Source organism: Phocoena phocoena, chromosome 7 (assembly GCF_963924675.1).
Source record: "Phocoena phocoena chromosome 7, mPhoPho1.1, whole genome shotgun sequence".
Lineage (NCBI taxonomy): Eukaryota > Metazoa > Chordata > Mammalia > Artiodactyla > Phocoenidae > Phocoena > Phocoena phocoena.
In genome coordinates this window covers 82,670,291-82,687,745 of record NC_089225.1, presented here as the reverse complement: position 1 = coordinate 82,687,745, position 17,455 = coordinate 82,670,291, and the positions used below count along the sequence as shown (strand labels likewise).

The following is a 17,455-nucleotide window of genomic DNA, read 5'->3' as shown; positions in this document are numbered from 1 at the left end:
TAAGTCAAATTATTCTTCCTCTTTATGTTTCCTTCGGGAGAACGTGAGGTTGGAAGAAAGAAAGCCAAAACAAACATTACAGCAGCAAACAAAAGCTTTCAACAAGGTTGTTTTAAAAAATCTAAGAACATATTACTGAAGTATTATTTACCATTTTGGATTAAGTATTAAAATCCACCCTCTCCATTAAAGAACAAAAGGAACAATGAAGTGTACAGAAATCACAGAGAAAATCCTTTGATATTATCAAGTTGGATATTACCTCTATAAAAAATGACTTGAGTTCAGGGAGGTATTGAAATAAGTTAAAGGTTGAAGTGTCTGTTTTGGTTTGCTTCTGCACTGCTTCCTCTGCTGATAATCTAGAAGGGTGTGGTTCCTTCAAAAAAAAATTAAGAAAAAAATAATTCCATAATTACATTAAAACATCTCTCACTATATTCCTTCATATATACCAGACTCTAGCTATGATGGATTACATACCATGCACTATTGACAACTCCTGGCTTTTGCTCAATTTCCTTGGCAGAGTTCGGGCCCTCTTCATTCCTAGAGAAACCCTACGTCTACTTTAAAGTTTTTCATACTGATCTCTCCCTTCAATCTCTAAGGCAGAATTAACTATTCTATTATTTTTCTCAGCACACTACATTATTTAGTATTTTATTTAGTACTTATTTCTTTCTATGTTGTATTACATATAGTTGGTTATGGTCTTTCCCAACTAGACAATAGGTACCTTAAAGTCAGAAAATAAGTCATATTCATTTTTGGATTTTCAACACATAGAAAAGTATCATAAATATGGTACATGCTTATGTGTATGTTTGGTAAAATTAAATACATTATTCAAAAGTCAAAATTTATAATATGGGTGAATCTTTAATTCCTGAAATAAGATTTGAATGTCAATATTCTCAGAATCAAATTATAGATATTACTGCATTGCTTTTCAAATAAGTTATTATTATTCCTTACCTTTAATGTCAGAAACAAAAGATATTATCACCTTTTTAAATGAGAAGAAAATTACAAGTCAAATTAATATTCCAATGCCACAGTTAAAATGCAGAATAGAAATCTAGCTAAAGAGGATTCTATCTCCATTGCAAAATATTAGATTATGGGAAACAGATTTGACAGCTCTAATTCAATATTTATCTCTGAATTATCCATGTGAGTATTATTCACTTTATTTGAAATCAAAAGCTGATTTTTATGTCATTTTTTTATCTTAAAAACTAATTAGCACTGCTCTTGTAAAAAAAAAAAAAAGTAAAGCTGCTGCAAAAATATTATAGAATCTATTTCAAAGTCCAATGAAGTGTTGTGTTTTATTCTGTTACTTTTGCCTTCTGACTATCAGCAGGTAAGGAATAAAGACTGATTTCAAATATGAGTATTCTGCAAAAATCAATGTTGGAGGATTCAAACTGTTGCTAAGGAATAGTAACAATTATAAATCTTGGTCTGATAACTGAATTAACAGAAGTTCATCTATAAGCCAGAGTTTAGATATACTGTTGCTGCTATAGCTGTGGAGATTTCAGTTCAACAAATACTTACTGCCCACAAACTATATGCAAGAAAGATACAAAAATGATTTTTAAAAAGTTGCCGCCTTTAACATATTATAATATAGTGAGGCAAATGAATAAATATACAACTAACTAAGGTGGAAGTGTCATAATTAGGATATAAATAACAGCCCATAAGAATGGAAAAATGATCTACAAGTTCAACAAGGGGGCTTACAGCTATTAATTCAGAGGAAACATGGCATGGAAGAAAGGATTTGGAGTTAGATGATCATGCATCCAAATTCTGTCCCAGTCACATTCTAGTTGTATAAAGTTGGAAAAAAGTATTTGACTTTTCTCAGGTGTTGTAGGCTAGGTATTAATTTCTATGAAATACGGCTTCATCATGTAAAAAGTAAGGATAATTGAATATTTACTGTGAAGTTAGGTATATCACTTAGCACAGTGCTTGCATAGGAAAGTATCAACTTAATAAATGGTATATTATTATGTATTTCTTATTTCCAAATTCATATACTAACAAAGATCAAGACGTCTTTGCAAGCTAATATTGGATTAACTTCTATGAATCCAAAGCTGTATGCAATCAGGAAGACAATAATTTAACTTCAGATACTAGGATGGGAAAAGAAATACAGTAATATCTATACTTCGATTTTATATATTCTGCAATTTGATTTTTAGGACTGGGTTTGGGCTCTGGATGATAAGAACACTTTGGGGGCAGATGTCAGCTACTAAAAGTCTTATACATGCAATGAGTCCCAGTATTAGAACAGCTTTAATGGTATAACCTAACTGGTACTCAGTTAGAGCTACTTCTCCATTTAATAAAGGAGGGAGGAAGGCTCACCTGACAGGGGCCTTCAACCTCACCTTTTCCTTTCCCAGAAACAACAAAATAAATGTGATTGGCTTTCTGAGTAAATATAAATCCTTTGTGACTTAAGACGAATTGACTGAATATGTGGATTTTGACTGCAATATTTTGACATTCAAAATAGGGACAATCATGGGCTTCCCTGGTGGCGCAGTGGTTGAGAATCTGTCTGTCAATGCAGGGGACACGGGTTCAAGCCCTGGTCTGGGAAGATCCCACATGCTGCGGAGCAACTAGGCCCGTGAGCAACAACTACTGAGCCTGCATGTCTGGAGCCTGTGCCCCGCAACAAGAGGCCACAACAGTGAAAGGCCCGCGCACCGCGATGAAGAGTGGCCCTCGCTTGCCGCAAATAGAGAAAGCCCTCGCACAGAAATGGAAGACCCAACACAGCCAAAAATAAATAAATTAATATATTAATTAAAAAAAATAGGAACAATCATTTAAATCTATTTATTTTTAAAGTGACAGTATAATTTTTTCCAAATTCTAGATAATTCTGAAATTAGGTTTTAAATCATTAAAAACCTTGAAAATTACTGGTAGTACTATTCCTTAGAAATTAAATTCTGGACTTTGGTAATCAATAACTTTTATGCTTTACCTTTAACAGTTGACAAGGTGTTTGCCCAAAACTGTTAATCATCCCTTCTAAGGCTTTTCTTTCCTTCTCATCTGTTAAGGCATCCAGATCCACAGCTCCTAAAACCAAGAGAAGTAGTCAATTCACTATAGAGCGAAAACAAATCAGCAAGCCACACAACTGTTTAACATATCAGAGACTGATTAGTATATTTTCAACAAAATATTATTCCATTCATCAATTTATAAAACTACTGTAAAGAGATAACTTTTAAAAAATCAGTAAAGCTTCAGATATTAAATATGTACAAAAATAAATTCCACCCACTGTTTAGAACTAAAATATTTTAAACAAAAGTTAACTGGTAGTCTATAAAAGTTTCTCTTATAAAAATGCACACTATACTCATAGTATACCTGATTGCTTTCTTCACGATAGTTAAGCTGAAACAAGTGTAATAACCACACAAAATTACTGCTATAAATTAGTTTATCTAACAAAAGTTGGGCAAGGTGATATTCTGGCTAACTGATTATACCAGCCATACTTAATCCCTATTGTTACATAGCTAGTAATTGACCAAACTAGGTAAAGTCTGATTTCAAAGACTATGCTCCTAACCACCATGCTATACTACCTTCCTACAAAACTGTTATCAAATGAATACAGCAAGGTAAAAACATGCTTGTCTATTTACCAAAAGTCATGTGGGTTCTGCTCAGATTCATAAAACTTCACACTATTTATAATCTTTAGAACTATTAGCTCTATGGAAGGATTAGGAAAGAACTCCTTCTTAAGCCTTTCAATGCCTTCAGAAAATGTTCTTGATCCAGAGCTAAACATTAGAATACTGTCATCTTCTTATCATTGGAAGAATTTGTTATTTTAATTTTAAAAACTCTTATTTAATGTCTGCTAACAATTTAATACAGAATACTCAGACCCAACTGAATAGGATACATATGGCCAGAGATCAAAATCTTTTATGCCATCAATAATTGACATTTTAACTACTATTTTTTTAAAAAGCAGCAGCCTTTCAAATAGAAAAGATAACTAAAATTATTTTTAAATGTAGTCTTTCTTGTGTTAAATAGTTATGCCAAAAATACCATGTATAAACACATATTAAATAATATTTTTTATTAACAAAAGAGAAAAAGTATAGGCTTATACCTTCATAACTACAGTAATAGAAAACATTGAGTGCCTCCACTGCAGCTGGCCCCCTCTGTTTATAGCCAAAAATCAGATCTATCCATTCATGAAGATGAGCAGAAACATATTCAGACTCCTAGAAAAAAAAACAAATTTAGCAATTAATATAGAGATACCTTCCAACTACAACGTAATGATAGGTCCTTTAAAAAAATAAGAGCATTTTAAGCATTTCCACACACAAATCTTATCACTGTAAATAAAATTATCTCAAAATCATGTTAAACATTGATCCAATTTGACTATATTCTATCTAGTAAAATGTAGACATATTTATTAATATTTACTACATATACATCTCCTAACTAATGGGTGAAGAAAATAACAAATATCCTTATAGTCCAAATAAGAACAACTAAAAAATTAATGATAGCTGTGGAATACATCTTTGTTGTGAAAATTCCACTGAAATAGTCCAGAAATTCAATTCAAGGAAACAAGGAAACCGCACTGGGGTGGACTGAAGATAGCTGAAAAATCACTCCCTCCACACACCCCCACACCGCCAACTAAGAGGTGAACTTGGTGGCAGGCAGAAGCTTAAAGAACCAGGAGCCTGTTAGTGAGGAGTTGAAAGACCCTAAGAAAATTGTTATTGGAGACAGGAGAAAAGGGAACTCATGTTTTCGTTACATGAAAGATAGAAAGGGTACCTAATGAACTCTTGGATCTGGGGACAGAGATTTCCAGGCAGAATGTTTTTAAATGCTAATTGGCTTCTTTTAGCTGCCTGTGATTATGTGTGGGAGGAGCAAGGATGAGTTTTAAAAATGAACTGTTTGGGTTTTAAGCATAATTTTAAAAGTATATAAAGGAGCTGGGTCTTGCTGGGCACAAAAATTATTTCTCATTTCCAGGATCACTAGAAAGCAAAGACTCTCAAAGTGAGAAATGGTCTAAGTTAATGCTTAAATCAGAATGTTTCCAGTAAAATATGGCCTTGGGCAAAAGTTTAGATCAGGAGTGTGGCTAAAAAACAATCTGCTGAGATCTCAAAGATTTTAGGTTGTGTGTCACAGACCCACCTAACTAGACAATAGAGCATCTTAACCTTAAGAACATTTTCCCATTGTAGCCTTCCACTCAGCCCAAAGGAGTTAATGAACTATCTCGTAAAGTAATGTGGAATGGTTTTTGCCCAACAGAGTTGATGCATAAGAAACCCATAACATTTTAAAAGAAACTGCATTAATTCAAGCTGAAAAAGTTAAAAACTGTTCAAAAAATAAAAGAGACTTTGGCTTCCAGCTTATCATGGTTAGGAAAGAGGCTTGCAAAGATACTCTTGCAAACAATGTTTTTTTGTTTTAGTTTTTATGATAAAGAATGGCTCAGAGTGAAAAGCCAAGAGCCTAAGGGTAGAACAAAAAGATCCATGGAGAACCAATATCAGGGAATAGCACTGGGCCCTAGTAAAGTAACTGAGAACATGTCCCTGCTGGAATATAAACAAGAGGCTAGGTGCCTCTGTTTTCTCGCTTCCTTTTGAATGTTAGTGTCTATTATAGTTTTCCTGTCCTTGTTACACCACTGTTACATGGGGGGCAGATAACTTGTCTCCTTACTTCAGTCTTCAGATACAAGAGGAGACACTGGAGTAGTTTCATCCACACATGGATTTGATTTAGATGACTAGTAAGATTCTGGACTTCAGGCCTCATGCCTTTATGCAAGGATCAGCAAACTACTGTTTGTGGGCCAAACCTTACTAGCAGCCAGATTTGTAGATTAGCAGAACACAGCCATACCCCCATTTTCTTTTGCACTACAATGGCAGAATTTCAACACAGACTAACTTTACAGCCAATGAAAATATTTACTAGCTGGTCCTTTACGGAAAAAGTCTGCAGAACCCTGCCTTAATGAGCTGAGACCGTGGGAAGGTCTTGAGAGGAAGTATGTACATTTTGCATGTAGAAGGAATGTAAATACTTTGTGGCCAGAGGGCAGCCTGTGAATGGTGGATTAAAGATAGCTGCAAATTCTTTCTCACTCCAACCATTAAGAGATGGAGTTTACTTTCTTTCCTCTGGAATCTGCACTCATCCTGTTACTATTTAACCATGACAAGAAGGCAGAAGTGATACTGTGACAGTTCACAGCCTTAGGCCTCAAGAAAGCCTAGAAGCTTCCACTTTTGCATTCCTGGGGGGCCTTGAGCTGCCAGGTAAGAAGTCTGGCTAATCAGTTAGAGAGACCACATGAACAGGAGATATCCTGAGACTACAGGGAGAGGGAGAAAAGTCAGCATCCCAGTGTCTCAAGGCAGCCTCCAGAGGACTCCAACCTTAGCTGCCATATGACTGCAAGGGGATGAGAACCTTAAGCAAGATCAGAAGAACTGCCCAGTTGAGGCAAGTCAACTCACATAAGCGTGAGAAATAATAAAATGGCTATAGTTTTAAGCCACTAAGTTTTGGGATAGTTTGTTACACGGCAATACGTAACTGAAACACAAACTTCTAACCTCTTATTAATGAGGAGTATGTCTTCCTAAAATCCTGGACCCCTACTTACTGTCATAGATAACACAGAAGGAAGCATCTGAGAAGTTCCTGCCTAGTTAAAAAATAACAGATTATTTTTCAGAGTTGTTTTATTTTTTCCCAATTCCTTATTCATGCATGGGGTTATTGCTTACAAATGTTAAAATGTAATCCTGAATTTTGTAAACTTGACTAACTATGTACTAATGACAAGGAATGTTTCCAAGTACTGGCCTATTTAGTTTCAGAATCTGTAACATTTCAGTTTAGATAGAAAGCTAAGTGGGCTCTTGTGGGGGAAAAAAGCATTATCTGCAAGATAATAACACAATAGCAACATTAAACTAACTCTCACTAGTCCTTCAATTCCAAAATGGAAATTTAGCTAAAAAACTAGTAAAATTTTTAAGTGGCATTTAGGATTTATTTAGCTGTCTAATTAAAAACTTACTGGAATCCTTCAGAGGAAAAAAATATATACTTATTCTTGTTAGATTTGAAACAAATGTGGGAACTGTGAAAATCAAACTATGACCAAAATAGGTTCACATACAATAGGTAGGTATCTCATAGAAGTGAAAAAAAATTTTTTTGCATACATCCATGGGACTGTATAGTCTCACTATATCAGAAGATCCATAACCTCAAAATAAATTACTATATTATACTTTCTAAAACAGCACATATAATAGATTACAAATTAATCCAGGAAAATAATAGATATACTTTATTTCATCATCCTCTGGAAAACACATAGATCTTTATCTTATTGATTGTCTAATAACTAAACACAAAAATCTTACCAGAGCTTTCCTATGTTTATAGATGAAATCTTCAGCTGACTTAGCCCACTTGGGGAGAATGACATCATTTACTAGTTCTCTGGAAACTTGCAGACGACCCAAGTTAAATTCTAAGACATGTAAAAGATAAACGTATCAAATCATTTTAGATTTAAATAAATCAAGTAAAACAAATAAAAGGGTACATTACTTAGCAAAACTGAATGCTCTTCTTCTTTTATTAAGAGTAAAAGGTGCGAATCAAGTTCCTTTCCCTTTTTTAAAAATTTTTGTTTTATATTGGAATATAGTTGACCAACAATGCCCTGTTAGCTTCACATGCACAGCAAAGCAACTCAGCCATACATATACATGTATCTATTCTTTTTCAAATTCTTTTCCCATTAAGGTTATTAGAGTATTGAGCAGAGTTCCCTGTGCTATATATACAGCAGGTCCTTGTTGGCTATGTATTTTAAATATAGCCCTGTGTACATGTCAAATGCAAACTCCCAATCTATCCCTCCGCCCCATCAAGTGCCCTTCTTGATATAAACTTATTGAACAGGTAAAAATAATTCTTATTTATTGGAATGCATTTTATCAGTTGATTAAAAAGGTAAATGAAAACAAGATAGTTTAAAATTAGTTATTAGAAGATAAATCAGATAATCGTTTATTTTTTGCTGAAAAAAGTGGAGGAAATTATAGTTATGACCAAACCCTTAACCTGAACAAAAATGCAACAGTAAGCATTCTTCTTACATTAAAAATAATTAACATAGTCCTTCTAATGGTTAATTTACAAAATAGAGCTCCCTAGAGCTTCTTGGTGTAACTTACAACTTAAAATGACTTGTTTGTGTTATGGAAAAACAATATATTTATATACCACTATTTTAAGTAGATACTGACATAATAAAGATTTGCTCATTCTAGTTAGAACACAGTACTTTTGACAAAATTGTCCCAAAGATGAGATTTTCTTATTCATACAGTGCGGAAAGTGAAAAGTGTTAACACAAAAGACCTTCATTAAAGATGCTGCCTAAAAATATCAGTGTGTCCTTAAAGCTGAAGACAGGTTCAAGTGTCACAGAATGATAGGATGCACAGGGTGTGTGGCCTTAACCGAACTATTGTATAGCAGATATTGTTGGCCACCTGATAGCCATTCCTCCTTATCTGGTAGAAGAACCTTGCTTTAATTCAAGTGTCCATCCTGTCTTATATTTCATGCTTCTTGTAGGTGACTGGCATAGGGGTTGGTATATGACCCAGCTCTGGAAAGTGAAGGAAGATTATGAGAAAGAGTTTCTCAAATTTAAGAAAGGACAGGGCTTCCCTGGTGGCGCAGTGGTTGAGAGTCCGCCTGCTGATGCAGGAGCCACGGGTTCGTGCCCAGGTTGGGGTGATCCCATATGCTGCAGAGCAGCTGGGCTCGTGAGTCAAGGCTGCTGAGCTTGCGCGTCCAGAGCCTGCGCTCCGCAACGGCAGAGGCCACAATAGTGAAAGGCCCGCGTACCGCAAAGAAAAAAAAAAAAGAAAGGACACATATCTTGGGTCACAAATATAGCCTTGGTAAATTTAAGAAAACTGAAATCAGATCAAGTATCTTTTCTGACCACAACACTAAGAGACTAGATATCAATTACAGGAAAAGATCTGTAAAATATACAAACACATGGAGGCTAAACAATACACTACTTAATAACGAAATGATCACTGAAGAAATCAAAGAGGAAATCAAAAAATACCTAGAAACAAAAGACAACGGAGACATGACGACCCAAAACCTATGGGATGCAGCAAAAGCAGTTCTAAGAGGGAAGTTTATAGCTATACAAGCCTACCTTAAGAAACAGGAAACATCTCAAATAAACAACCTAACCTTGCACCTAAAGCAATCAGAGAAAGAAGAACAAAAAAACCCCAAAGTCAGCAGAAGGAAACAAATCATAAAGATCAGATCAGAAATAAATGAAAAAGAAATGAAGGAAACGATAGCAAAGATCAATAAAACTAAAAGCTGGTTCTTTGAGAAAATAAACAAAATTGATAAACCATTAGCCAGACTCATCAAGAAAAAAAGGGAGAAGACTCAAATCAATAGAATTAGAAATGAAAAAGGAGAAGTAACAACTGACATTGCAGAAATACAAAGGATCATGAGAGATTACTACAAGCAACTCTATGCCAATAAAATGGACAACCTGGAAGAAATGGACAAATTCTTAGAAATGCACAACCTGCCGAGACAGAACCAGGAAGAAACAGAACATATGAACAGACCAATCACAAGCACTGAAACTGAAACTGTGATTAAAAATCTTCCAACAGGGGCTTCCCTGGTGGTGCAGTGGTTGAGAGTCAGCCTGCTGATGCAGGGGACAGGGGTTCGTGCCCCGGTCCGGGAAGATCCCACATGCCGTGGAGCGGCTAGGCCCATGAGCCATGGCCGCTGAGCCTGCGTGTCCGGAGCCTGGCTCCACAACAGGAGAGGCCACGACAGTGAGAGGCCTGCGTACCGCAAAAAAAAAAAAAAAAAAAAATCTTCCAACAAACAAAAGCCCAGGACCAGATGGCTTCACAGGTGAATTCTATCAAACATTTACAGAAGAGCTAACACCTATACTTCTCAAACTCTTCCAAAACATAGCAGAGGGAGGAACACTCCCAAACTCATTCTACGAGGCCACCATCACCCTGATACCAAAACCAGACAAAGATGTCACAAAGAAAGAAAACTACAGGTGAATATCACTGATGACCATAGATGCAAAAATCCTCAACAAAATACTAGCAAATAGATTTCAACAGCACATTAAAAGGATCATAAACCATGATCAAGTGGCGTTTATTCCAGGAATGCAAGGATTCTTCAATATACGCAAATCAATCAATGTGATATACCATATTAACAAACTGAAGGAGAAAAATCATATGATCATCTCAATAGGTGCAGAGAAAGCTTTCGACAAAATTCCACACGCATTTATGATAAAAACCCTGCAGAAAGCAGGCACAGCGGGAGCTTCCCTCAACATAATAAAGGCCATATATGACAAACCCACAGCCAACATCGTCCTCAATGGTGAAAAACTGGAACCATTCCCACTAAGATCAGGAAAAAGACAAGGTTGCCCACTCTCACCACTCTTATTCAACATAGTTTTGGAAGTTTTAGCCACAGCAACCAGAGAAGAAAAGGAAATAAAAGGAATCCAAATTGGAAAAGAAGTAGTAAAGCTGTCACTGTTTGCAGATGACATGATACTATACACAGAGAGTCCTAAAGATGCTACCAGAAAACTACTAGAGCTAATCAATACATTTGGTAAAGCAGCAGGATGCAAAATTAATGCACAGCAATCTCTGGCATTCTTATACACTAGTGATGAAAAATCTGAAAGTGAAATTAAGAAAACACTCCCATTTACCATTGCAACAAAAAGAATAAAATATCTAGGAATAAACCTACCTAAGGAGACAAAAGACCTATATGTAAAAAAATACAAAACACTGATGAAAGAAATTAAAGATGATACAAATAGATGGAGAGATATACCATGTTCTTGGATTGGAAGAATCAACATTGTGAAAATGACTATACTACCCAAAGCAATCTACAGATTCAATGCAATCCCTATCAAACTACCAATGGCATTTTTCACAGAACTAGAACAAAAAATTCCACAACTTGTATGGAAACACAAAAGACCCCGAATAGCCAAAGCAATCTTGAGAACGAAAAATGGAGCTGGAGGATTCAGGCTCCCTGACTTCAGACTATACTACAAAGCTACAGTAATCAAGACAGGATGGTACTGGCACAAAAACAGAAATACAGGTCAATGGAACAGGATAGAGAGCCCAGAGATAAACCCACGCACATATGGTCACCTTATATTTGATAAAGGAGGCAAGAATATATGGTGGAGAAAAGACAGCCTCTTCAATAAGTGTTGCTGGGAAAACTGGACAGCTACACATAAAAGTATGAAATTAGAACACTCCCTAACACCATACACAAAAATAAACTCAAAATGGATTAAAGACCTAAATGTAAGGCCAGACACCATCAGACTCTTAGAGGAAAACATAGGTGGAACACTCTATGACATAAATCACAGCAAGATCCTTTTTGACCCACCTCCTAGAGAAATGGAAATAAAAACAAAAATAAACAAATTGGACCTAATGAAACTTCAAAGTTTTTGCACAGCAAAGGAAACCATAAACAAAACGAAAAGACAGCCCTCAGAATGGGAGAAAATATTTGCAAATGAAGCAACTGACACAGGATTCATCACCAAAATTTACAAGCAGCTCATGCAGCTCAATAACAAAAAAACAAACAACCCAATCCAAAAATGGGCAGAAGACCTAAATAGACATTTCTCCAAAGAAGATATACAGATTGCCAACAAACACATGGAAGAATGCTCAACATCATTAATCATTAGAGAAATGCAAATCAAAACTACAATGAGATATCATGTCACACCAGTCAGAATGGCCATCATCAAAAAAATCTAGAAACAATAAATGCTGGAGAGGATGTGGAGAAAAGGGAACACTCTTGCACTGCTGGTGGGAATGTAAATTGATACAGCCACTATGGAGAACAGTATGGAGGTTCCTTAAAAAACTAAAAATAGAACTACCATAGGACCCAGCAATCCCACTACTAGGCACATACCCTGAGAAAACCATAATTCAAAAAGGGTATGTACCAAAATGTTCATTGCAGCTCTATTTACAATAATAGCCAGGACATGGAAGCAACTTAAGTGTCCATCAACAGATGAATGGATAAAGAAGATGTGGCACATATATACAATGGACTATTACTCAGCCATAAAAAGAAACGAAACTGAGTTATTTGTAGTGAGGTGGATGGACCTAGAGTCTGTCATACAGAATGAAGTAAGTCAGAAAGAGAAAAACAAATACCGTATGCTAACACATATATATGGAATCTAAGAAGAAAAAAAAAAAGGTCATGAAGAACCTAGGGGTAAGACGGGAATAAAGACACAGACCTACTAGAGCATGGACTTGAGGATATGGGGGGGGGAAGGGTAAGTTGGGACAAAGTGAGAGAGTGGCATGGACATATATACACTACCAAACGTAAAATAGATAGCTAGTGGGAAGTAGGCACATAGCACACAGAGATCAGCTAGGTGGTTTGTGACCACCTAGAGGGGTGGGATGGGAAAGGTGGGAGGGAGGGAGACGCAAGAGGGAAGAGATATGGGAACATATGTATATGTATAACTGATTCACTTTGTTATAAAGCAGAAACTAACACACCATTGTAAAGCAATTATACTCCAATAAAGATGTTAAAAAAAAAAGGACACAAAGAATTAAAAGTCCCACTTCTTTCTAAGACACTGTTGTATCTGCCTATGATGCCTAGAATTGCTTTAGTTATTTGTAATCATGACAGTAACTAGCCAAGAACAAAGCCAAAACACCCAGACCAGCAGAGTAAAAATACAGAAAGAACATGGCTTTGATGATGTTGTTAAGTTACCATATCTCAGGACTTTTATTATGGAAAGTACTAAAATTTTCTTGCTTGCACAATTTTGAGTTGGTTTTATTCATATTTGTTGTCATTCTAACATACTTTGCTTTGTCCTACCCAGCTCATTTCAAATAAAGAGGCAATGTATAATTAGAAATGGAGGCCACCAGGACAGTAGTACAAGACAGCAACTAGCTGTGGTGAATGTGAGTAATTGTCAAGCTAGGCAAACCTTAAATTCTGTATCCAAATTTAATCTGCTTATTCCTGCTATCCCAGATACCCTGCTTTAGAAGACTCGAATCCTCTGGCTGACTTAGAGTCTAGGATCACACTTAGTCAACAGTTGCATCTGATTTTCTGAAGGTGACCACTTCTAACTGCCTTACTCTGAGAATTAGATGCCTTGCCTCCAACAACCTGCCCCAGAGTGAACAATTGAAGGTCATGAAGTCCTGGATATGCTTTCACCAGCAGGACAAACAATTCTACCGAGAAAGCAAAGGGTCAAACATTAACATTACGTGCTGAGGGAGGAAAAAGAAGTTGTAACAGCCCTTTGACACTGGAATTTCCCTAAAGAACACCAGTAGTAAGAACCTTGCCAATTTCCTTATTTGTACTTAAAATAAATCTAAACTACCTCATAGAAAAAGTATTTGGACATTTTTAAAGACCATATTTCACTCTATGATTCTTTTCTTCAAAAACATAATATGGTTTTTCAAATATTGTGGTAACTTATACCCAGTCATTTTTTTCAACTTGCCTCCTGTCTTCTGCTGTAAAAGTAGTCAGCAAATTTCTACAAAGTGTCAAAGAGTAAATATTTTTGGCTTTGTGAGCCCTATGGTTTCTGTTGCAGTTACTCAAATCTGCCATTATACTGTGAAAGCAGCCACAGTTTATGTAAATGAATTGGCTAGTTGTATTCCAATAAAACTTTATTTATAAACGTATGGGTCTGCCCACAGATTTGGCCCATGAACCTATAGTTTGCTGACCCCTGGTATAAATCTTCATCTTATCTAACTCAAACACTTTTAACGCATGGAGGTTTATGGCTGAAATAGCATATAGCCATTTTTTGCTTCTCTAGTAAACACTGATAACTGAAAACTCTGATAAATTCTCTTACCAATTCAAATTTGACTCATTTATCTTATTCACTGTAGCACTTCTATCCGTAGAAGATAAGACTAGTACCTGAACATCATTTAAGCCTTGTCACTGAATAATACACAGACAGAATGAACCTTAAATAATCTAGAGGTCATCACAAAAATGTCCTAAAAGATATTTTTCAGGATTCTCCATTGGGACCTGTTTAGTCCAATTTTTAATCTCCTATTTCTTACGATTTTGATTTTCCAAAAATTCTGGGAAATAGAAGAATTCAGGAATAAGTTCCTTCACATCATATGGATTGTCCATGAGGGCCTGCCAGGTAGCAGGGATGGAATGGAATTGTCGATCTGCACAGTCAAACCTGCATGTGGAGATTGAAAGAGACCAGTGAATACTGAATGAGAGCAACAACAGGCTAAAACAAACCTTTAATCTTCCTTCAGGTTTCCTCATGATTAGTTTCTCTTTATTTAACCTTTCTCTTTAATGTCTAAAAACACAAGTTGCTCTCCTTATGACAATCTTTCTTATTTTGTTGCCAGGAACTGAATACTATAATTTTAATCACTAGTATCATCTTAGTTAAAATAGATGAAAATGGCATAATTTTTAATCAGTAAAATTTATTACAGAAAGTGAATAAATATTATTTGGATTTTTTAAAATTACAGAGTTTAAATATCACTCTAAGTATTATAGTATTGACATACATAGTTAACTGATCTATGGAAATGCTGCTGATTTAATCCTTGATACCTAAGTATCTTTACAAACTCTTTTGGTAAAAACCAGAGGGTGAGTTAGGGAAATAGTTCTGTAGCTAAAGCTTTTATACTTTACTTGCATATACTATTATCTTATTTTAACTTTATTTTCAAGTTCCATCCTGGGCCTATGGTAGTTGAAAGAAGCTTACGTGGTCATGCTACAATTCTATTGTTTTGGCTAATCACAAACAGCATAAATCCCTTCTGTTTCATCTCCTTTGATAGTATTTTCCTGAATTTATTCCATAAATGATGACTTCTAAGTGACAGTTAATGACTAATATGACTCTTTATGCCTAGCAACCTTGTTTTGAAGCAGAGCTGAACTTAGCAGAACTCTAAATTTAATTATAGTCAATGACTGTGTCATCAATAAAGTCTAATAATGGTATATTCAAATTGAAGGAGACGTACAGTTTTAATGGAAGAATCTTTTTGTTTGGGAGGGGGAGAACAGCTTTACTGATACATAATTAACATACATATAATTCGCTCTAAGTGAACAATTCAACGGCCTTCAGTATATGCAGAGCTGTGCAGCCATCACCACAACCAATTTTAGAACATTTTCATCACTCCAAAATGAAACCCTGCGTCTAATAGCAGTCACTCTCCCTCCACCCCTGAGCAACTACTAATCTACTTTCTGTCTCTATGGATTTGTCTATTTTAGACATTTTATGTAAATCATACAATATATGGCATTTTGTGTCTGGCTTATTTTATTCAGTGTACTGCTTTCAAGGTTCATCTATGTTGTAGCATATATCAATCTTTCATTCCCTTTATTAACTCATGCCAGATAATATTTTATTGCATGGGTATACCACATTTTATTTATTCCTTTACCAGTTGATGGGTATTTTTGTTGTTTCCATATTTTGGCTATTATAAATAATGCTGCTAAGTACATTTGTGTACAAGTGTTTGCATGAACATATGTATTCAGTTATCTTGGGTATATACGTCGGAGTAGAATTGCTGGGTAATATGTAATTCTATCTTTAACCTTTTGAAGTACTGCCAGACTGTTTTCCACAGAGTCTGCATCATTTTACATTCCCACTGCCAGTACATAATTATTCCAATTTCTCAACATACTCATCAACAGTAGGTATTATCTGTCTTTTTTATTATAGCCATCCTCATGCGGGTAAAGAGGTATCTCAATTTGGTTTTGATTTGAATTTCCCTGATGACTAACAATGTTAATCATGTGTTTATTGGGAATTTGTAATCTTCTTTGGAGAAATGTCCATTTAGACCCTTTGTCCAGTTTTTAACTGGGTCATTTGTCTTTTTATTATTGCACTGCAAGAATTATTTATATATTCTAGATACAAGTCCCTTAACAGATCTATAATTTGCAAATATTTTCTCCTACTGAATTGGTTGTCTTTTTTACTTTCTTGATGATGTCCCTTGAAGCACAAACAGAATCTATTTTTGAAGCTTTTTAAAAAATCATTTATTCATAAAATCACTAAAAGCTGAAAAGACCCAGTTATACTTTACTGGAAGGAAAATTACCTGCATTCATGACAAATATAACATTTGGAGATGTGTAGTGATCAAAGCCTCTCCTTGATAGCCAAGGCTTGGTGTACTAAAGACAGGAATAAGGAACCCAGGCTAATTTTGAGAGATAAAATTTACATGGAAAGAGTAGAACAGGCAATGTTTACATAGTTTTTCATTGGGTAGAAAAGGCAAAATGATAATGGTAAAGAATAAGGCAACATGAAGACTAAATGGGAGTTAGTAGAGAGCTTCCTGGAGGATACATTGGGGAATGGAGGATTCTTGGAAAAGTTTCTTTCTTTAGGATCATTAAGAAAATGTGAAAGTTAGGTAAGTTATAACACTGACAGGTGATACGATAATACAATGGCATCACAGATCTGTTTGAGCTGCTACTAATAATGTAAGGGCCCTTATTTCTCCCTATTTTTATTCCTATTGATTAATAAATATTTTTAGGAGGACTACATGGGCATTGGTTAGGTTTGAATCTCCGGGATACATCTTGGATCAAGGTCTAAATCAGTTCTAACTCTAAATCTCTGGTAGATTCCTAAACCCAGTTGAAAATCACAAAAGTACACTGGATAGCAGTAAAAAGGAATTCACCTTAAAAGCCATTTGTGTAAGTCAGTTTGAGTGACCTGTTCTCAAACAAGTTTGGCTGCTTTTATCTAGGGAGCTAGTATATGAATCGAAATCTAACAGAGGAGAAAAAAAGATAAGGCCCTGCTATAACAGTACAAAGAGTTTTCAACACTATCATACAGTCTTAAGAAAATAGCTTATTTACCCAAAACATACCTTCCACTCTGAAGTTGGATGTGGAGGGTGGTGAATGGTTCTGTACGAATAAGATAGTGTATAACCCCAGCAGAATTTGAATAGTGAGTACCATAATGAAATTTATCAATAGTTCCCATAGGATCCTCAAAGTTTTCATATCTAAAAAAAGAAACTAAAGTTTTATAACCACAATAGTAAAATTAACTTAGAAAGACATATGT

The 17,455-nt window shown here is 35.4% G+C and overlaps 1 protein-coding gene across 1 annotated transcript in view; it reads right to left on the bottom strand.

Annotated features, from left to right (window-relative positions):
- NBEAL1 (neurobeachin like 1) overlaps positions 1-17,455 on the bottom strand; it is a 174,246-nt gene that overhangs the window by 16,953 nt on the left and 139,838 nt on the right. The window contains exons 41-46 of the mRNA XM_065881211.1: positions 17,253-17,393; positions 14,391-14,521; positions 7,515-7,624; positions 4,184-4,301; positions 3,026-3,123; positions 263-379 (exon numbers count right to left, since the gene is read on the bottom strand). Of these exons, the coding sequence (XP_065737283.1) occupies positions 263-379; positions 3,026-3,123; positions 4,184-4,301; positions 7,515-7,624; positions 14,391-14,521; positions 17,253-17,393 (715 nt within the window). The remainder of the gene's footprint in view (positions 1-262; positions 380-3,025; positions 3,124-4,183; positions 4,302-7,514; positions 7,625-14,390; positions 14,522-17,252; positions 17,394-17,455) is intronic.